Source organism: Dendrobates tinctorius, unplaced genomic scaffold, assembly GCF_039654945.1.
Source record: "Dendrobates tinctorius isolate UK_male_01 unplaced genomic scaffold, ASM3965494v1 ptg000022l, whole genome shotgun sequence".
Taxonomy (NCBI): domain Eukaryota; kingdom Metazoa; phylum Chordata; class Amphibia; order Anura; family Dendrobatidae; genus Dendrobates; species Dendrobates tinctorius.
This window is the reverse complement of record NW_027361690.1, coordinates 57,674,343-57,690,303: the sequence shown is the minus strand read 5'-3', so window position 1 is coordinate 57,690,303 and position 15,961 is coordinate 57,674,343. Positions and strand designations below refer to the sequence as shown.

The 15,961-nt window shown below is 39.4% G+C and overlaps 1 protein-coding gene across 8 annotated transcripts in view; it reads right to left on the bottom strand.

Annotated features, from left to right (window-relative positions):
- The window catches only part of NTRK3 (neurotrophic receptor tyrosine kinase 3), a 956,517-nt gene that overhangs the window by 98,270 nt on the left and 842,286 nt on the right, over positions 1-15,961 (bottom strand). For all 8 annotated transcript variants that reach the window (XM_073568722.1, XM_073568721.1, XM_073568726.1 and 5 more), the window contains one exon: positions 5,437-5,567. In XM_073568722.1, the coding sequence (XP_073424823.1) occupies positions 5,437-5,567 (131 nt within the window). The remainder of the gene's footprint in view (positions 1-5,436; positions 5,568-15,961) is intronic.

Below are 15,961 nucleotides of genomic sequence, written 5' to 3'. Positions count from 1 at the left end.
CCTCAGTCGCATGATGTTCCTGATTATTTGGCGGACTTTTATGATGTATTTAGTGAGAATGAGTCTGCATCTCTGCCTCCTCATAGGAGTTATGACTGTGCTATTGAACTGAGCCCGGGGTGTAAATTTCCCAAGGGTCGGCTCTTCAATTTATCTGTACCCGAGCACGAGGCTATGCGATCCTATATTAAGGAGGCGTTGGAGAAGGGTCATATTAGACCATCCTCGTCACCCTTAGGTGCCGGATTTTTTTTTGTAGCCAAAAAGGATGGATCATTAAGACCTTGTATTGATTATCGTGCTCTCAACAAAATTACTGTTAAATATCAGTATCCGTTACCCCTGATTTCTGATCTATTATCCAGAGTTAAAGGTGCTTGCTGGTTTACCAAGCTTGACCTTAGGGGGGCGTATAATCTTATTCGCATTAAGTATGGGGATGAATGGAAGACGGCGTTTAATACTCCGGAGGGACATTTTGAGTACCTGGTGATGCCTTTTGGGCTCACTAATGCCCCTTCTGTCTTCCAGTGCTTCATGAATGATATTTTCCGAGATTTTGTCGATAAATTTTTGATTATCTATCTGGATGATATTTTGATCTTCTCCAAGGATTGGGATTCTCATGTGGAGCATATTCGGACTGTGTTCCGGATCTTGAGGGAGAATTCCCTGTATGTCAAAGGATCTAAATGCCTTTTTGGAGTTCAGAGGATTTCTTTTTTGGGATTTATTTTGTCCCCGTCAACTATTGAAATGTACCCGGCCAAGGTACAGGCCATTTACGATTGGGTTCAGCCCACTTCTTTGAAGGCCCTCCAGAAGTTTTTGGGTTTTGCTAATTTTTATCGGAAATTTATAGCAAAATTTTCTAGTATTGCCAAGCCATTGACTGATTTAACTAAGAAGGGTGCTGATGTGTTAAATTGGTCTCCGGAGGCTGTTTCTTCCTTTCAGGAGCTGAAGCGAAGATTCACCTCCGCTCCGGTTTTGCAGCAACCTGATGTCTCACTTCCGTTCCAGGTAGAGGTGGATGATTCTGAGATTGGTGCAGGAGCTGTTTTGTCCCAAAAGGATCCTGCAACATCTAAAATGAATCCCTGTGCTTTTTTTTCCCGAAAGTTCTCTCCATCTGAACGTAACTATGATGTGGGGAATCGGGAACTGTTAGCCATGAAATGGGCATTTGAGGAGTGGAGACATTGGTTGGAGGGAGCTAAGCATCAAGTCGTGGTCCTCACTGACCACAAGAATTTGATTTTCCTAGAGTCGGCTAAGCGCTTGAACCCTAGACAGGCTAGATGGGCCTTGTTTTTTACACGTTTTGATTTTGTGGTTTCTTTTCATCCTGGAACTAAGAATGTCAAGGCTGACGCCCTCTCTAGGAGCTTCTTTGCTGATTCTCCTGTGGTGACCAAGCCTGCTACCATCTTAGGCGAAGGGGTAGTTCTTTCTGCCATCTCGCCAGACTTGAGACGTGCTCTGGAAGAGTTCCAGGAGGACAAACCTGAGCATTGTCCTAGTGGAAAGTTGTATGTTCCTGACCAGTGGAAGAAGAGAGTGATGTCTGAAGTTCATTGCTCTGCTTTGGCTGGTCATCCAGGTATTTTTGGTACTAGAGATCTGGTGAGTCGGTCTTTTTGGTGGCTCTCCTTGTCTCGTGATGTCAGGAATTTTGTGCAGTCCTGTGGGACGTGCTCCCGGTCTAAATCGTGTTCTCGCTCTAGTGGGTTGTTGATGCCTTTGCCTGTCCCCAAGAGGCCATGGACCCATATTTCAATGGATTTCATCTCTGATATGCCTGTCTCTCAAAGGATGACTGTTATTTGGCTGATTTGTGATAGGTTCTCTAAGATGGTTCATCTTGTACCACTCCCTAAGTTGCCGTCTTCCTCTGAATTGGTGCCCCTGTTTTTACAACAGGTGGTTCGCTTGCACGGGATTCCTGAGAACATTGTATCTGACAGAGGAGTCCAGTTTGTGTCTAGATTTTGGAGAACTTTCTGTTCCAAGCTGGGAATTCAGTTGTCCTTCTCCTCTGCTTTTCACCCTCAGACCAATGGGCAGACAGAGAGAACAAACCAGACCTTGGAGTCATATTTGAGATGTTTTATTTCTGCTGATCAGGATGATTGGGTTTCATTTTTGCCCTTGGCCGAATTTGCTTTAAATAATAGAGCTAGTTCTGCCACTTTGATGTCTCCTTTTTTTTGTAACTTTGGGTTTCATCCTCGATTTTCTTCAGGGCAGGTGGAGCCCTCTGCCTGCCCAGGGGTTGACACTGTGGTGGAGAGAATGCACCAGATCTGGGACCAAGTGGTGGATAAGTTATCTCTCTCCCAGGAAAAGGCCCAGCGGTTTTCCAACCGACATAGGACCATTGGTCCCCAATTTAAGGTTGGTGATATGGTGTGGTTATCATCAAAAAATATTGCTATGAAGGTGGCTTCTCCTAAGTTTAAGCCTAGATTTATTGGACCTTACAAGATTTTGGAGATTATTAATCCGGTCTCTTTTCGTTTGGCTCTTCCTGTCACATTTAAAATCCATAATGTGTTCCATAAATCTTTGTTGAAGAGGTTTGTTGAACCTGTTGTTCCGGGAGTTGCACCTCCAGACCCTGTATTGGTTGAAGGTAACATGGAATATGAGGTAGAGAAAGTACTGGATTCCCGTCTGGCTAGACGGAGACTCCAGTATTTGGTTAAGTGGAAGGGTTATGGTCAGGAGGATAATTCCTGGGTCTCTGCCTCTGATATTCATGCCAAAAGATTGGTGCGTGCCTTTCATCGGGCTCACCCTGATCGCCCTGGTGGCGTGGTTGAGGGTTCGGTGACCCCTCCTCAAGGGGGAGGTACTGTTGTGAGTTCATTTTCCCCTTCACTACTGAGGCCCGAGGAACTCCCTCTTCTGGTGAAGAAAGGTAGTGAGCCTGATTGTCAAACACCTGGGGCTGATGATGATGACTGGCTAAGTGGAGATAATGACTGGATATAAGGCTGCCGACGCCCTTCTGGCCTGCGGGTGATTTCTCTTTGGACTTCTAGGAAACCAGTCTGATTCCTGCTCATCCAAAGCTAAGATTTCTGCTTTGCCTTTTTGCATTAGTGTTTTGTTTTCCTTGCTTTTCTGGATTCTGCCATTCCCTGCTGGGGTGAGCTGAATCTCCTTTTGCCTGTTGCTCTGTCTTCAGAATATTCCTGAGTACTGACATAGCTTTTTTGAAGCCTAGCGTCTTCAGGGCCTTTTTTACTGTCAGTTGGTTGGCTCTTATTTTCATAGGGTTTTTCACGGGCAGACAGCAGCCTTCCGGTCCCTTCCTATCTAAGCTAGCGTGGGCCCCATCTTTGCTCAGTCTATCTTTCTGTCTGTGTTTTGTTCTTTCTTCTTGCTTCACCGTCATTATATGTGGGGGGCTGCCTTTTGCTTTGGGGTCTGCTCTGGGGCAGTTTAGATTTCCCTTTCTGTCTTTAGGCTATGTAGTCCTCCGGCTGTGATCGAGGGGCCTAGGGCATCGTAGGAGCTCCCCACGGCTACTGCTAGTTGTGTTGATAGGTTCAGGGGTCTGCAATCTGATAGCTGCCAACTTCTCTGGTTTTCTGGACTTAGCTAGCATTTCTATTTTTGCCTCCTATGGTGACTCAATCATAACACATAATGTAGGGGAAGAGATCCTGATTCCAGGGATATGTCACTTACTGGGATGTGTTTTGCTGTTTCAATACAGTGTTTTATCATCATTAGCTTTTGACTGCAGCACACGCTATCTTGTGATTCTCAGTCCAACCCTGCCCCAACACCGATTAACAGCATTGTGTCCAGTTTTGGGCACCACATTTTAAAAAAGACATCAACAAACTGGAGCAAGTTCAGAAAAGAGCGACCAGAATGGTGACCGGTCTGCAAACCCTGTCTTATGAGGAAAGGTTGCAGGATTTGGGAATGTTTAGTTTGCAAAAGAGAAGACTGAGAGGAGACTTAATAGCTGTCTACAAATATCTAAAGGGCTGTCACATTGTAGAAGGATCAACTTTATTCTCATTTGCACAAGGAAAGACTAGAAGCAATGGGATGAAACTGAATGGGAAGAGACACAGATTAGATATTAGAAAAAACTTTTTGACAGTTAGAGTGATCAATGAGTGGAACAGGCTGCCACGAGAAGTGGTGAGTTCTCCTTCAATGGAAGTCTTCAAACAGAGGCTGGACAGACATCTGACTGGGATGATTTAGCGAATCCTGCTTTGAGCAGGGGGTTGGACCAGATGGCCCAGGAGGTCCCTTCCAACTCTACGATTCTATGATTCATTCTTTCAATACACATAGTCCACAGAGAGCTGCTAATTGGTGATGTGAATAGGGTTTCACAGCTCAACTTTCTAAGCTCTGATAAATCTGCAGCAGAAAAAACTGTGATTATATCATAACCACTGCACCCAGTAAACTAAGTGATATATCATTGGAATCAGGATCTCTGACTCTACTTTATGCTGCTGTCTGACTAAATAGCCTGCTGACAGATTCTTTTTAATATAATTCTTCTAGTAGCATAGAACAAGTGATCGGCAGCACATATTAACATGTGGCGATCTGCTGCTGAGATCGATTAATTTCAAACTTGCTTAAAAATCATCGCACCTGACAAAAGAGTGTTTTGTTCTCTCATCAGATGATTTCTAACTTGCTAAGACTAGCTGATACTACTGTAGTCACAATAGTAACTAATAAGCAACACTCACTTTGCGCTCATCAGTAGAAATGAGCAAACCGAAACCTAAAAGTTTGGGGGTCGTACCGGAAAGTTTGGGGTTTGGACCAGACAGTTGGAGTCCAGTGTTAAACATCGAACATGGACTTTTCTTATGTTCAGAGTTCCGGGGGAAGTATGCAGCAAAGAGAGAGAGAGATTTTTTTCCAGATCCAAAGTTCAGTTGTCCTTTTTTTTCAATCGGGTTCGGGTTATGTTCAAGTTCAGGTACAGTTCTGGTGCGCAAACTTTGGATTAAAGTACGGATCGGGCACCAGAACCCAAACTTCCATGGGTCCGCTCATCCCTAGTTATCAGTCCATCTCCATAGTCTTTAACACTACGTATATGACTAAACATAGAAACATCTACAATGTGTGTCCTTAACCATCATGGAATAAAAGATTGAACTTTTTAGGTGTTAAGAGCTTTTTCTCCCTTTTTCTTTTGCCAATAATATATTGTGGATTCTATCAGTTCACAGGTTTCTGCCTGACAGCTTGGGATATAGTATGATCACATCTCTATGGCAGATTGTATAATATTGCTATTTAGTTTACTAAAAATGTTAAGATATTATTCTTATATAAGTACCACTCAAAGGTTATTTAATTATACAGATGTATAATGCATAGACGAAAATACAATTAACTATTATTAGAGAACTTGTTTTTATTGTGTTTTCTTACCTTGACAGCTACAAGCATCTTGTCTTTGGTTGGGCTGAGGTTGTAGCACTCGGCAAGGAACACTTTTCCAAAAGCTCCTTCACCAAGTTCCCTCTTCAAAACAATGTCTCTCCTTTTAATGTACTGCACATCTGTACGAAAAAAGCAAAAACACGTTCTAAAGTCTTAGATAAATGAGCATGGACTATATTCAGACTACAATGCATGAAAAGCTTTTGAACTAATCTCTAGTAGAAATATTTCACATAATTAGCTCAAAATGTGAGCACATGATCTGACCACTTCATTTTAAAATGTAGAGATGAGTTTTAATGATATTCACTTTAGCTGATGGTAGTTAAGTCACAAAGTAGAAGAAGATCTGGCTAGTCCCATCTTTGAGACTCTTAAATGAGGCTCCATGGACTTTATTTGCATATTCATATTTCCCAGGGAGCATTGCACCTAGGATTTCACTGATTGAGCGCCTTTGCTGGCTGCCGCAATGTTTTCTTTGACTGGTCTCCCTGAGGTCAGTGACAGTTTCAGAAAATAAATAATGGCATCCCAGGCCTAGTAGAGTGCAACTTGTGTCATGGATGATATAAACCATAAAGGGAACCTATCTATAAGCTAACTCATGCTGCTCAAACCACAGGCAGCATACACGAGAGCCTGGCTTAAGTCAGAAAATACCAAGGTCAAAAGTGCATATCAAAAATCGAAAATGTGCATTAATATGGAAATGTAAATAATAAATAGCCTGAATAATGCACTAATGGACAAATGGAAACAACAGAGGACAATCGGAAAATAAATAATTACACGACGAGAAAAAAAACGAAAGAATCGTCCAATAAAATTAATATATCATTTATTGAAATACATAAAAATCACTAAGAAAAAAAGGGGGGTGGGAACAAATACCAAAAGAAGGTCAACACTGGGGATCACGGAACACATATCACAGCACATAATATGATATAAGCACTGAAAAAATGCTTTTGACTAAGCAAAGGATAATTAGTATACTGGTAAGTAATTACATATAATGTGCAAACATGTATAAAGTGCTTGTGCAAAAAAATAGGAAAAAATTCTGTTATGTGCAAAAAAGCAATATTTATACAAAGTGCAAAATTGCAAAAATAAAAGAAACTGGAAACACAAGGAAATAGGTTTTCTAAGCAAGGCTACAAGTGCAAATGTAAACTGTGCTCAGAAAAGTAACACAGAAATGCAAAAATGCAATCATGTGTAACTAACATGTGTTATTGCCAGAAAAATATGCAGTATATGCTGACTAGCAACTAGTATAATAGAAATCCGACATGCCCAGTAAATAGAAATATGTGCACAATGGCAAATAAGACAAAAAAGCATGTCCAGCAATTAGTTACCTGTGCTTTGCAACAGCATGTATAGTACCCAGCAAGGGTTCACATAATCAGAAACGGACATGTCTAATACTATGGATATTGACTCAATGAGAGATATAGCATATATTAGTGTTTCAGACCATAAATAAGCATGTCCAGTAATGTGCCCAATACCTTGTGCCTTGTAAGAGCGGGATCCCCAGGATTATGTGAACCCTTGCTGGGTACTATACATGCTGTTGCAAAGCACAAGTAACTAAGCATATTGCTGGATGTGCTTTTTTGCTTTTTTGTCTTATTTGCCATTGTGCACATATTTCTATTTACTGGGCATGTCGGATTTCTATTATACTAGTTGCTATTCAGCATATACTGCATATCTTTCTGGTAATAACACATGTTAGTTACACATGATTGCACATCTGTGTTACTTTTCTGCACGCAGTTTACATTTGCACTTGTAGCCTTGCTTAAAAAACCTATTTCCTTGTGTTTCCATTTTCTTTTATTTTTGCAATTTTGCACTTTGTATAAATATTGCTTTTTGCACATAATGGAATTTTTTCCTATTTTTGCACAAGCACTTTATACATGTTTTCACATTATATGTAAATACTTACCAGTATACTAATTATCCTTTGCTTAGTCAAGAGCTTATATCATCTACTATATAATTGTCTAATTCTGTCTGTCTGTCTGTAATGGAAATACCACCTCGCTGATTGGTCGCAGCAGTTAGGCCGCGACCAATCAGCGACAGTTGCTTAGTCGTCGTGACAACACGGCTGCATTGCTTATTGTACAGGCACATTACAGCCATTAAAGGCATCACTGCTGCATTGCTCATTACACAGGCACAGCCCTGTACATATTCTGGAGTACAATACATTAGGTAATTAGGTAACAGTAGAACAGTGACTGCAGCTCTGGGTGTAACTTGCGTACAATACATTAGGTGACAGCAGAAAAGTGAATGCAGCTCTGGGTGTAACTGGAGTTCAATACATTAGGTAAGATCTGAACAGTGACTGCAGCTCTGGGTGTAACTGGAGTACAATACATTAGGTAAGATCTGAACAGTGAATGCAGCTCTGGCTGTAACAGGAGTATAATACATTAGGTAAGAGCAGAACGGTGACAGCAGATCTTGGTGTAACTGGACTACAATACATTAGGTAAAAGCAGAACAGTGACTGCAACTCTGGGAGTAACTGGAGTACAATACATTAGATAAGAGCAGAGCAGTGACTGCAGCTCTGGGTGTAACTGGACTACAATACATTAGGTAAAAGCAGAACAGTGACAGCAGCTCTGGGTGTAACTTGAGTACAATACATTTGGTAAGATCTGAACAGTGACTGCAGCTCTGGCTGTAACTGGAGTACAATACATTAGGTAACAGCCGAACAGTGACAGCAGCTCCGGATGTAACAGGAGTATAATACACTAGATGGTGGCCCGATTCTATCACATCGGGTATTCTAGAGTCTCTGCTAAAATAAAAAATAGTGATATACTCACCACCCGACGGCCCCTGGACTCTTTCTCTCCTCTCACGACACTCCCGGCATCTTCCGGTCCCAGGAATGCTTAGCGAGAAGGGCCGGAGATGACATCACTCTCACGAGAGCGCGACGTCATCAGCGGTGTTTCGCGCTAAGCATTACTGGGACCAGAAGATGCCGGGATCATGGTGAGAGGAGAGAAAGAGTCCGGGGGCCGTCGGGAGGTGAGTATATCACTATTTTTTATTTTAACAGAGACTCTAGAATACCCGATGCGATAGAATCGGGCCACCATCTAGTATTATATAAAGTCATATTATGTGCTGTGATATGTGATCCCCAGTGTTGCCCTTCTTTTGGTATTTGTTCCCACCCCCCCTTTTTTCTTAGTGATTTTTATGTATTTCAATAAATGATATATTAATTTTATTGGACGTTTCTTTCGTTTTTTTCTCGTCGTGAAATGAGTGCCTGGCTGTATGATTGCTTCCATGGATAATCTTCTCCGAAATGCTCTGACCAGTACTGCTCCAGGTGATTGCCAGGACTGTCGCTATGGGAGAGATCAGTCAATCACCTCTAGGAATGCTGGGAAAATAATTTTAGAGGCGGAGCGCTGGGAAAATCCTTCCAGAGGCGGAGTTGGACTACAGCAAATGTCCACAGTTGGATCTTGCAGCAATATTTTCTCTGAAACACCAGAGTATTTTAGAGAGAAGTTTACACCTTGCTGCCATCATGAAGCTAGGATCTGAGTTATACCGCCCGATGTTTGGGCAGCATAAATGAATTTACAAGTTTCCTTTAATCTTTAGACAAGTCTTTAAAAAAAGGAAGATGTTTTGCTAAATTTATAGCCAATGATCTGAAGATCAACAAGTCAGAAAGCACATACAGGCATGCTCTCCCTGAACTTTATATGAATATTTTTGAAAGGGTAGTCAAATCACACAAACTGATGACCTATCCATGGTATCAGATTGGTAGGACTCTGAAATCCTTCACCCACCCTGATCAGTTGTTACTTGTTCTGGCGATCAACGGATGTAAACACATGGACTGGGGCAACAAAGCCAAGCTCCATTCAATGTGTAGCCACCACTGCTTGATATTGCATAATATCTACTATTACTTTGAAAAAGTTCCATCCTTATGCCTAGGAGTGGTACATTGAATGAAGCGCTTTGAAGCTGTTCTTTATGTATTTACATCCGGTAGCAATAGGAGCAAATAACAGCTGAGCAGACACAACCAGACTTTTTTTTAAGTATTCCAGTGTCTCACAATATAAATTAAATATATTATTGAAATATGCAAAGAAAGAAAACCCACTACAGATTGGGTTGCAACATAAACACACTCATTGTATAAACATTTCCTGACAGAGTATCACTAAACTGTTTTTTTATTTCAAAGCTATTTCATTTCTATAATTCTTCTTGGGATATGTAGATCAAAGTGGAACGGTAAGGCAGTCTGTGCATGTATTGATCAACAAATAATGTAGCACTCTGTAGCTTTATAGCAGGAAACATGAAATATATCAAATTAGAATTGCTTTGCTGCTCTAGAAAATAGGAAAAAATTAGAATACTTACTGCTTAAATTGGCCAATTCATGTGTACCCAATTGCAATGATAAGGTGATTCTGTTTGCTGAGAACCTCTACTAATGTGAACACTCTCCTAGGCTGAAGCCTACATTAATATGGAAAGGTAGGATCATGCTGTAATTAAAGCTGCCAGAGGCTGATGGGTGGAGTGTTCGGCCAGACAGCCTACATATACAAATAACAAAAGACTGACTGTCACTGGAAGTTTTAATCACATCAGGAGCCTCCTATACATATGAATGTAGGCTTCAGCCTAGGAGAGTATTTACATTAGTCAGGTTCCCAGCAAAGAGAATCGCCTTATCACGGCTGCTGTGTACACATGAAATGGCCAATTTATTCTCTAAGTATTCTCATTTTTTCCTACTTTTTAAAGCAGTAATGTAATTAAAATGTCATGTTTTCATGCTATAGTGCTACAGAGTGCAACATTATTTGCTGGTTATATATAGAGATGGCGGCTCTTAGTTTGCACCTGTACACACTAGTTTAATCCTTACTTGGAATTGACAATCAGTCTTTTCTAATTTCTATACATGTATTGTTGACATACAGTATGCAATGTTTAGCCATACAGAATATAAATATATAGTTAGAACAAGGTGTTTGTCTCCATATGATATATAGATAGATAGATATAGATATATAGATAGATATGTACTTTTATACACACATCTTTACATAGAAATTTTTGCAATTAAAGAATAGAAAATTTGTTGTACTGCTTAGCCAAAATGTACTTGTAGTAGAAACTCAACTTTCATTTATCTGAAAATATTAACATTCCTAGGCTTGAAGCTAACTACACAGCAGCAGATTTCTGAGCTGGAATAATGGAACAATACATCTGGGCAATTACTGGGCTGACATTTTGCTTATTCGTAACAGCTGCATGATGTCAACTTGCCTGCAAGTTTCCTATTAACTTTTGTATATAATGTATTTACGTGCTTTTTTTTGTCTGTCCAATGTTTTTTTGTATCCAGTGAAGCATAATGAATTTAACATCAATTGAGGTGGGCATGGGATCAAAGAATATCAAACAATTTTTAAAATCTAATACATTCTCTTAAACATAAATATAACCCCTGTTTTCCATCATAAGGGAAATCTGCTGCTGCAGCTGTCAGAGATGGCTCTGAGGAAAAACAGGTACAGTAGATAGAAGCTGGAATATGTAACATTGTATGAGCATTATGGGGTCCCCAACAGTGCAATTGCAGACTCGCAACAAACTACTTTGAACCCATTAGATAATATTTTTTCCAGGGGCCAAATTTCAGCTGTTCAACACAAGTTCGTCTCCACTTTTAACTTGCTAAGAGCTGGAACTAGGGTTGATCGAATAGCTTTGGATAACTGCTTATCCGAATAGCTATAGCGCTTAACAAATAGCTGCATTGGGAACCCGGATACCTGGAGCGCTCCCTATGACCATCTGCTCGGCGCCGCAGCTGCAGGTGTCAAGGCTGTGGGACAGTCACAACACATGCATGGAGAGGTTGTTTGTTGTGACTGTCACACAACAGCGACACATGCAGCTGCGGCGCTGAACAGCTGATTATCGGGAGCAATCCAGGTATCCAGGTTACCGAGGCACATATTTGGTAAGTGCTATAGCTATTCGGATAACCTCTTATCCGAAACTATTCGATTAACCTACTGGTGAATCCTCCAACCCTGGCTAACTGATGTGAAATTTCAGCTCTGCTCAGCAGATACCTTCAACCATTGGATTAAAATACACACATAACGCATCATTCAGCCATCTTTTTCTCACAGACATGTTTTATCAGTGTTTTTCGTGGACAGAACATGTATCTATTATAACCTATGAAGCTGTTCACATGTCCATGTTTTGTTGTGGATCTTGTGACCTGCCCCAAAATATAAAGGCGTGTCTATTTTTGGTCCATGCCACAGAAAAAAATTATCCATACAAGTCTATGGGAATGTATTAATAATGGACAGTACACATGGAATCTATGAGCTATCCATGTGCTATTCATGATTATCATTGCTATGTATAGGAGTTTTGTAATTTATCTATTTTTTTCAACAACTGATGGTTCTCAGATAAAAACCAGATCCAACACCCTGATTAAAACAGGTTCATGTTTTTACATACAAAAGAAATCTTGGACGTCTGAAAGAGGCTCAGTACTCAGGGTATACTGCACGATTAACGGGAAAAAGCGTTCTAGGATCGATCATTTTAGGATAATTTTGCAAACAGACTGCCAAGTAACTGATGATTAAAGAAAGAGGCTTCTTTAAAAGGTGAAATGATCTTTTAGTTTGTTTAAAAAAATCCTAAAAAGTTGTTTAAGAAAAAACAATCACCAAAAAAAGGACACATCCACATCTGTAGGGATCAGTACATTAAAAAAACAAGCAAAAACATAAATGAAAATAACACAATTGGCAATTTTGTTCATCGTACGTCACATAAAATAAAATAATAAAACACCAAAAAGTCTTATGTATACCAAAATTCTACCAATAAAATCTAGTTCATCAGTTCATTAAAAAACAAGCCCTGACACAGATCAATAGAAAGAAAATGATTAATTAATAAATAAATTATATATATCTAGATATACATTACTTTTGTTTAATATATATATATATATGTATTATTATTATTATTATTATTATTATTATTATTATTATACTGTATACACATTTTTTAAGTGATTTTCTAGAGAAAAGCAGCAAAACATTAGAATAGCTATATATTGGGCATCACATTAATTACATCAACCTGAGCCATAAAGCTTTATCATTATTTATCCTGCATGGTGATTGCTAAACAAAGAATTGAACTTATTTGTTAATCCCTCCTTTAAAAATTGAAAAAGAGTGGCTAAAGAAAGAGTCATGCAGTATGTAGTTATACACCCAAAAATAGTAGCAGTGAAAACTAAGGTTAGTCCCTGCTCCAATTCTGTCTTTGAAAAAAATAATTATGGTATTTACGAATTTCAGAAAACAGTGAGAAAAAAAATTGTTTTCATTTTTAGTCAATTCTAGTAAAGCATAAAAAAACTAAATTAATTTGATATCGCCATTACTGTACTGACCTGTAGAAAAATAGCATATTTAATGCGTTTAAAAAAAAAAATCTCAAAATATTACTTCTGAAACTGAAATCGACAAACAAAAAAGACACCTTCATATAGCTGAGTGGACAGATTCAATTTAACCCTTTATTTGTTTGATGAATCAAGGCCTATGATTCCACATGTTGTGCTGCAACCATGAGAAGGTTGATAAACCAGCTATTTTACTCTCATATGAAAGCTGTCTTGGGCTGATAGTAGCTCTTAAAGTTAGGGAGAATCATAAGTTTAATTTAAATACCACAATGATAGAGAAATACCAGTAACAAAACAAGAAACAAGTCATATATGTGTTATCATTAATGGAAAACATTTCATTTGACAATTTAATTTCCCATTGTTTATCCCATAAACACTAATAATCAATGAAGTTAGATCATTTTCTGTAGCATCAATTTGGAATGTGGCAGCAAACTAATTCACCAATAAATTTTTTACGTCTACCATTTGTTATACATATGTCTCATCTTTTGGGTTGAGCTCATACTTTTTCTAATATGGACGCCTCCATTTCTGTCCTTCCATCTCCCCATGTTAAGTTTTACAAGTGACATTGTGTTCCACAAAAGCATCATCTCCCAAGACATTTTAAAGAGAATCTGTGACCAGGCATCTGCTACCCCATCTGTGAGCTTTCTGTCTACACTGAGCATAATTAGAAAGCTGCCAGTGGTGGAGGCAAGGTTATACAGAGATTATGAATATTTAGAAATAAAAATACAGCAGTTTACTAGTCCTCTAGTGGTATTCTCTTGCTAATAAACCAGTGATTTTATCAAACTACAGCAAGCAGTACAGTAATTGACACATCACTGAAAGCACAGTCTCTGTCTCTAGATTATGCTGCTCTCAGAATATGTTGAAAAAAAAATCTGGTGACAGATTGCCTTTAAGGTCCCCATGGACACAAACCCAGGTTTCTGAGTATTGAGACTTTAATTTGTTCTGTTGCTGCTTTTTTGGAGTTTGCCAAAATCCAGTGTCTTCTGTTGCCACCTCCTGTCTTCTGTGATTTCTACAATTAGCTTCTACTGCTCTTCCTGACCTCTTGGTTAACCCATCATTTTCAGTAAGCATTATGAACTGATATTTAGAGACTATTCATTATGCTGCATTCATCTTTGCAAACTCTTGTGATTTCTCCAAACCTTCAAACCTCTGCTAGCTACCTGCTGGAAAACCCATCCATTACTGTAGGTGTCACAAACTGTTGTTAGAGACTGTTCACATTAAGCTATAATGTGCTGTGGATTCTGCTGCTTCCATCTTTGAGCTGCTTCAGACCTGTGTTTTCCTTTTCATCTGCGCTACTGGTTCTGTGTCTTCCATTGTGTCCTGCCTCATTGTCTGTTGCCCTACATAACCTATTGTTTGGACCCTTACTTTTCCACCTATTTTACAACCTTCTGTGTCAGTGCCCTGGGTCAGTGTGCCCATCATGATGAGAGGCTTTGTGAGTTCACCTAACCAGGTGCACTTATCACCATTTAGTTTTTCCAGTATCAAGTAGTGTTGAAAGCATTGTGAGCAATATGACAGCCTCTTAAATTGAAAAGGGAAATATTTATATGTAAAAAATAGGAAGAAAATATGGTACTAACCCAACTGCATGAAAATATGTTTTATTTAGATAGAGTGCATATAAAATGGGAGAGAGTCACAGGGTCTATGACTGGGCGGTGACCGTTTCATGGTCAATCAATCTTGCTCTAGCCCTACATGCTTAGAAATATATGATTTGCCAACTTCACAGGAAGTCATTAGGGACTGAAATCATAGACCATGCTCATGATTTTTTCTTAAAGCTCACAACTCTTAAGACTGCTCTCTTTTCACTCTTCATTCATACTATGCCCTTCAATACCTTGGATCTCAACTCCCCAATATCTGAGGACAGAAGAAACCTTCAAGAATTGCTTTGAGGGAAATATGATGACTCTTCCATAGGGCTGGTAGTCCCCATGGTAGTTAATGGCCACATTTGGTACACAAGCACTTTCTTTTATACTTTAAGATGCTGACATCTTAGAGAGTGTGAGTCTTGTAGGAAATGTTTGGCCCTGACATTCCCCCCTTTTGTAGGGCACAACCCCATGTCTGTTCTACGTCGACTCCCCACCAATTCTCTGTCCGCTGAATTCCTTGGCTCCTAAATCCCTGAGGCGACGAGGCAGAAGAAATCTTCTAGTATCATCTCAGCTGAGTATGGAAGATTTGGTAATTAAGCATGTATGCTATAAGAACCGTCTACTGTACATCCCAAGCTACAGCAACCTGAATGATAACATCCAAACGTCTGCTGTTTTACTCCATAACCAAAAACAGCTTTATTTTTGTAAGTATAGAAACTTTGTAAGTAGTATTTTTTTGCACAAATAGCTTTGCTCTCCTCATCCCTGTACATTGTACATAGCATGCTAATATTTGCAAACTGTATTGATGAAATAAACAATTTACAGAAAGAAATTACTTTAAAAGATTTCTTTCTACCACCCATGAACAGATTTTTCTCTCTTGGAAGAATTACAAAAGCCAGCCGCATAAAAGTAATATGTGGGTGTATGGAAAAAAAGAAAGTCACTCTGTAAGGAATAATTTCAACCTTTACAGTGTTCGTGTGCCAGAACTGAGCACAAGAGTTAGCAAATGTCTGCTCTCTGCGATAAGCCTCGGCTGAACCGAAAAGAGATAACACAGTCCTGTAACAGAGAAATCAAATCTGCAGCAAGATTTAGCTATAAAAAGACAGCCTTGTGGACAAGTGGACAACCAAGCTTTTTGTTGGTCAGTGTTTTGATATACTGATATAGGGATGAGGTTGAATTACATTACATCTGGAGCACATTGTGAATTCTAATAAAAAAGAGGGAGAATACCAATGAATCCAATACAAATCTGTTGTAAAAGTAGGGACTCACCATATTACTA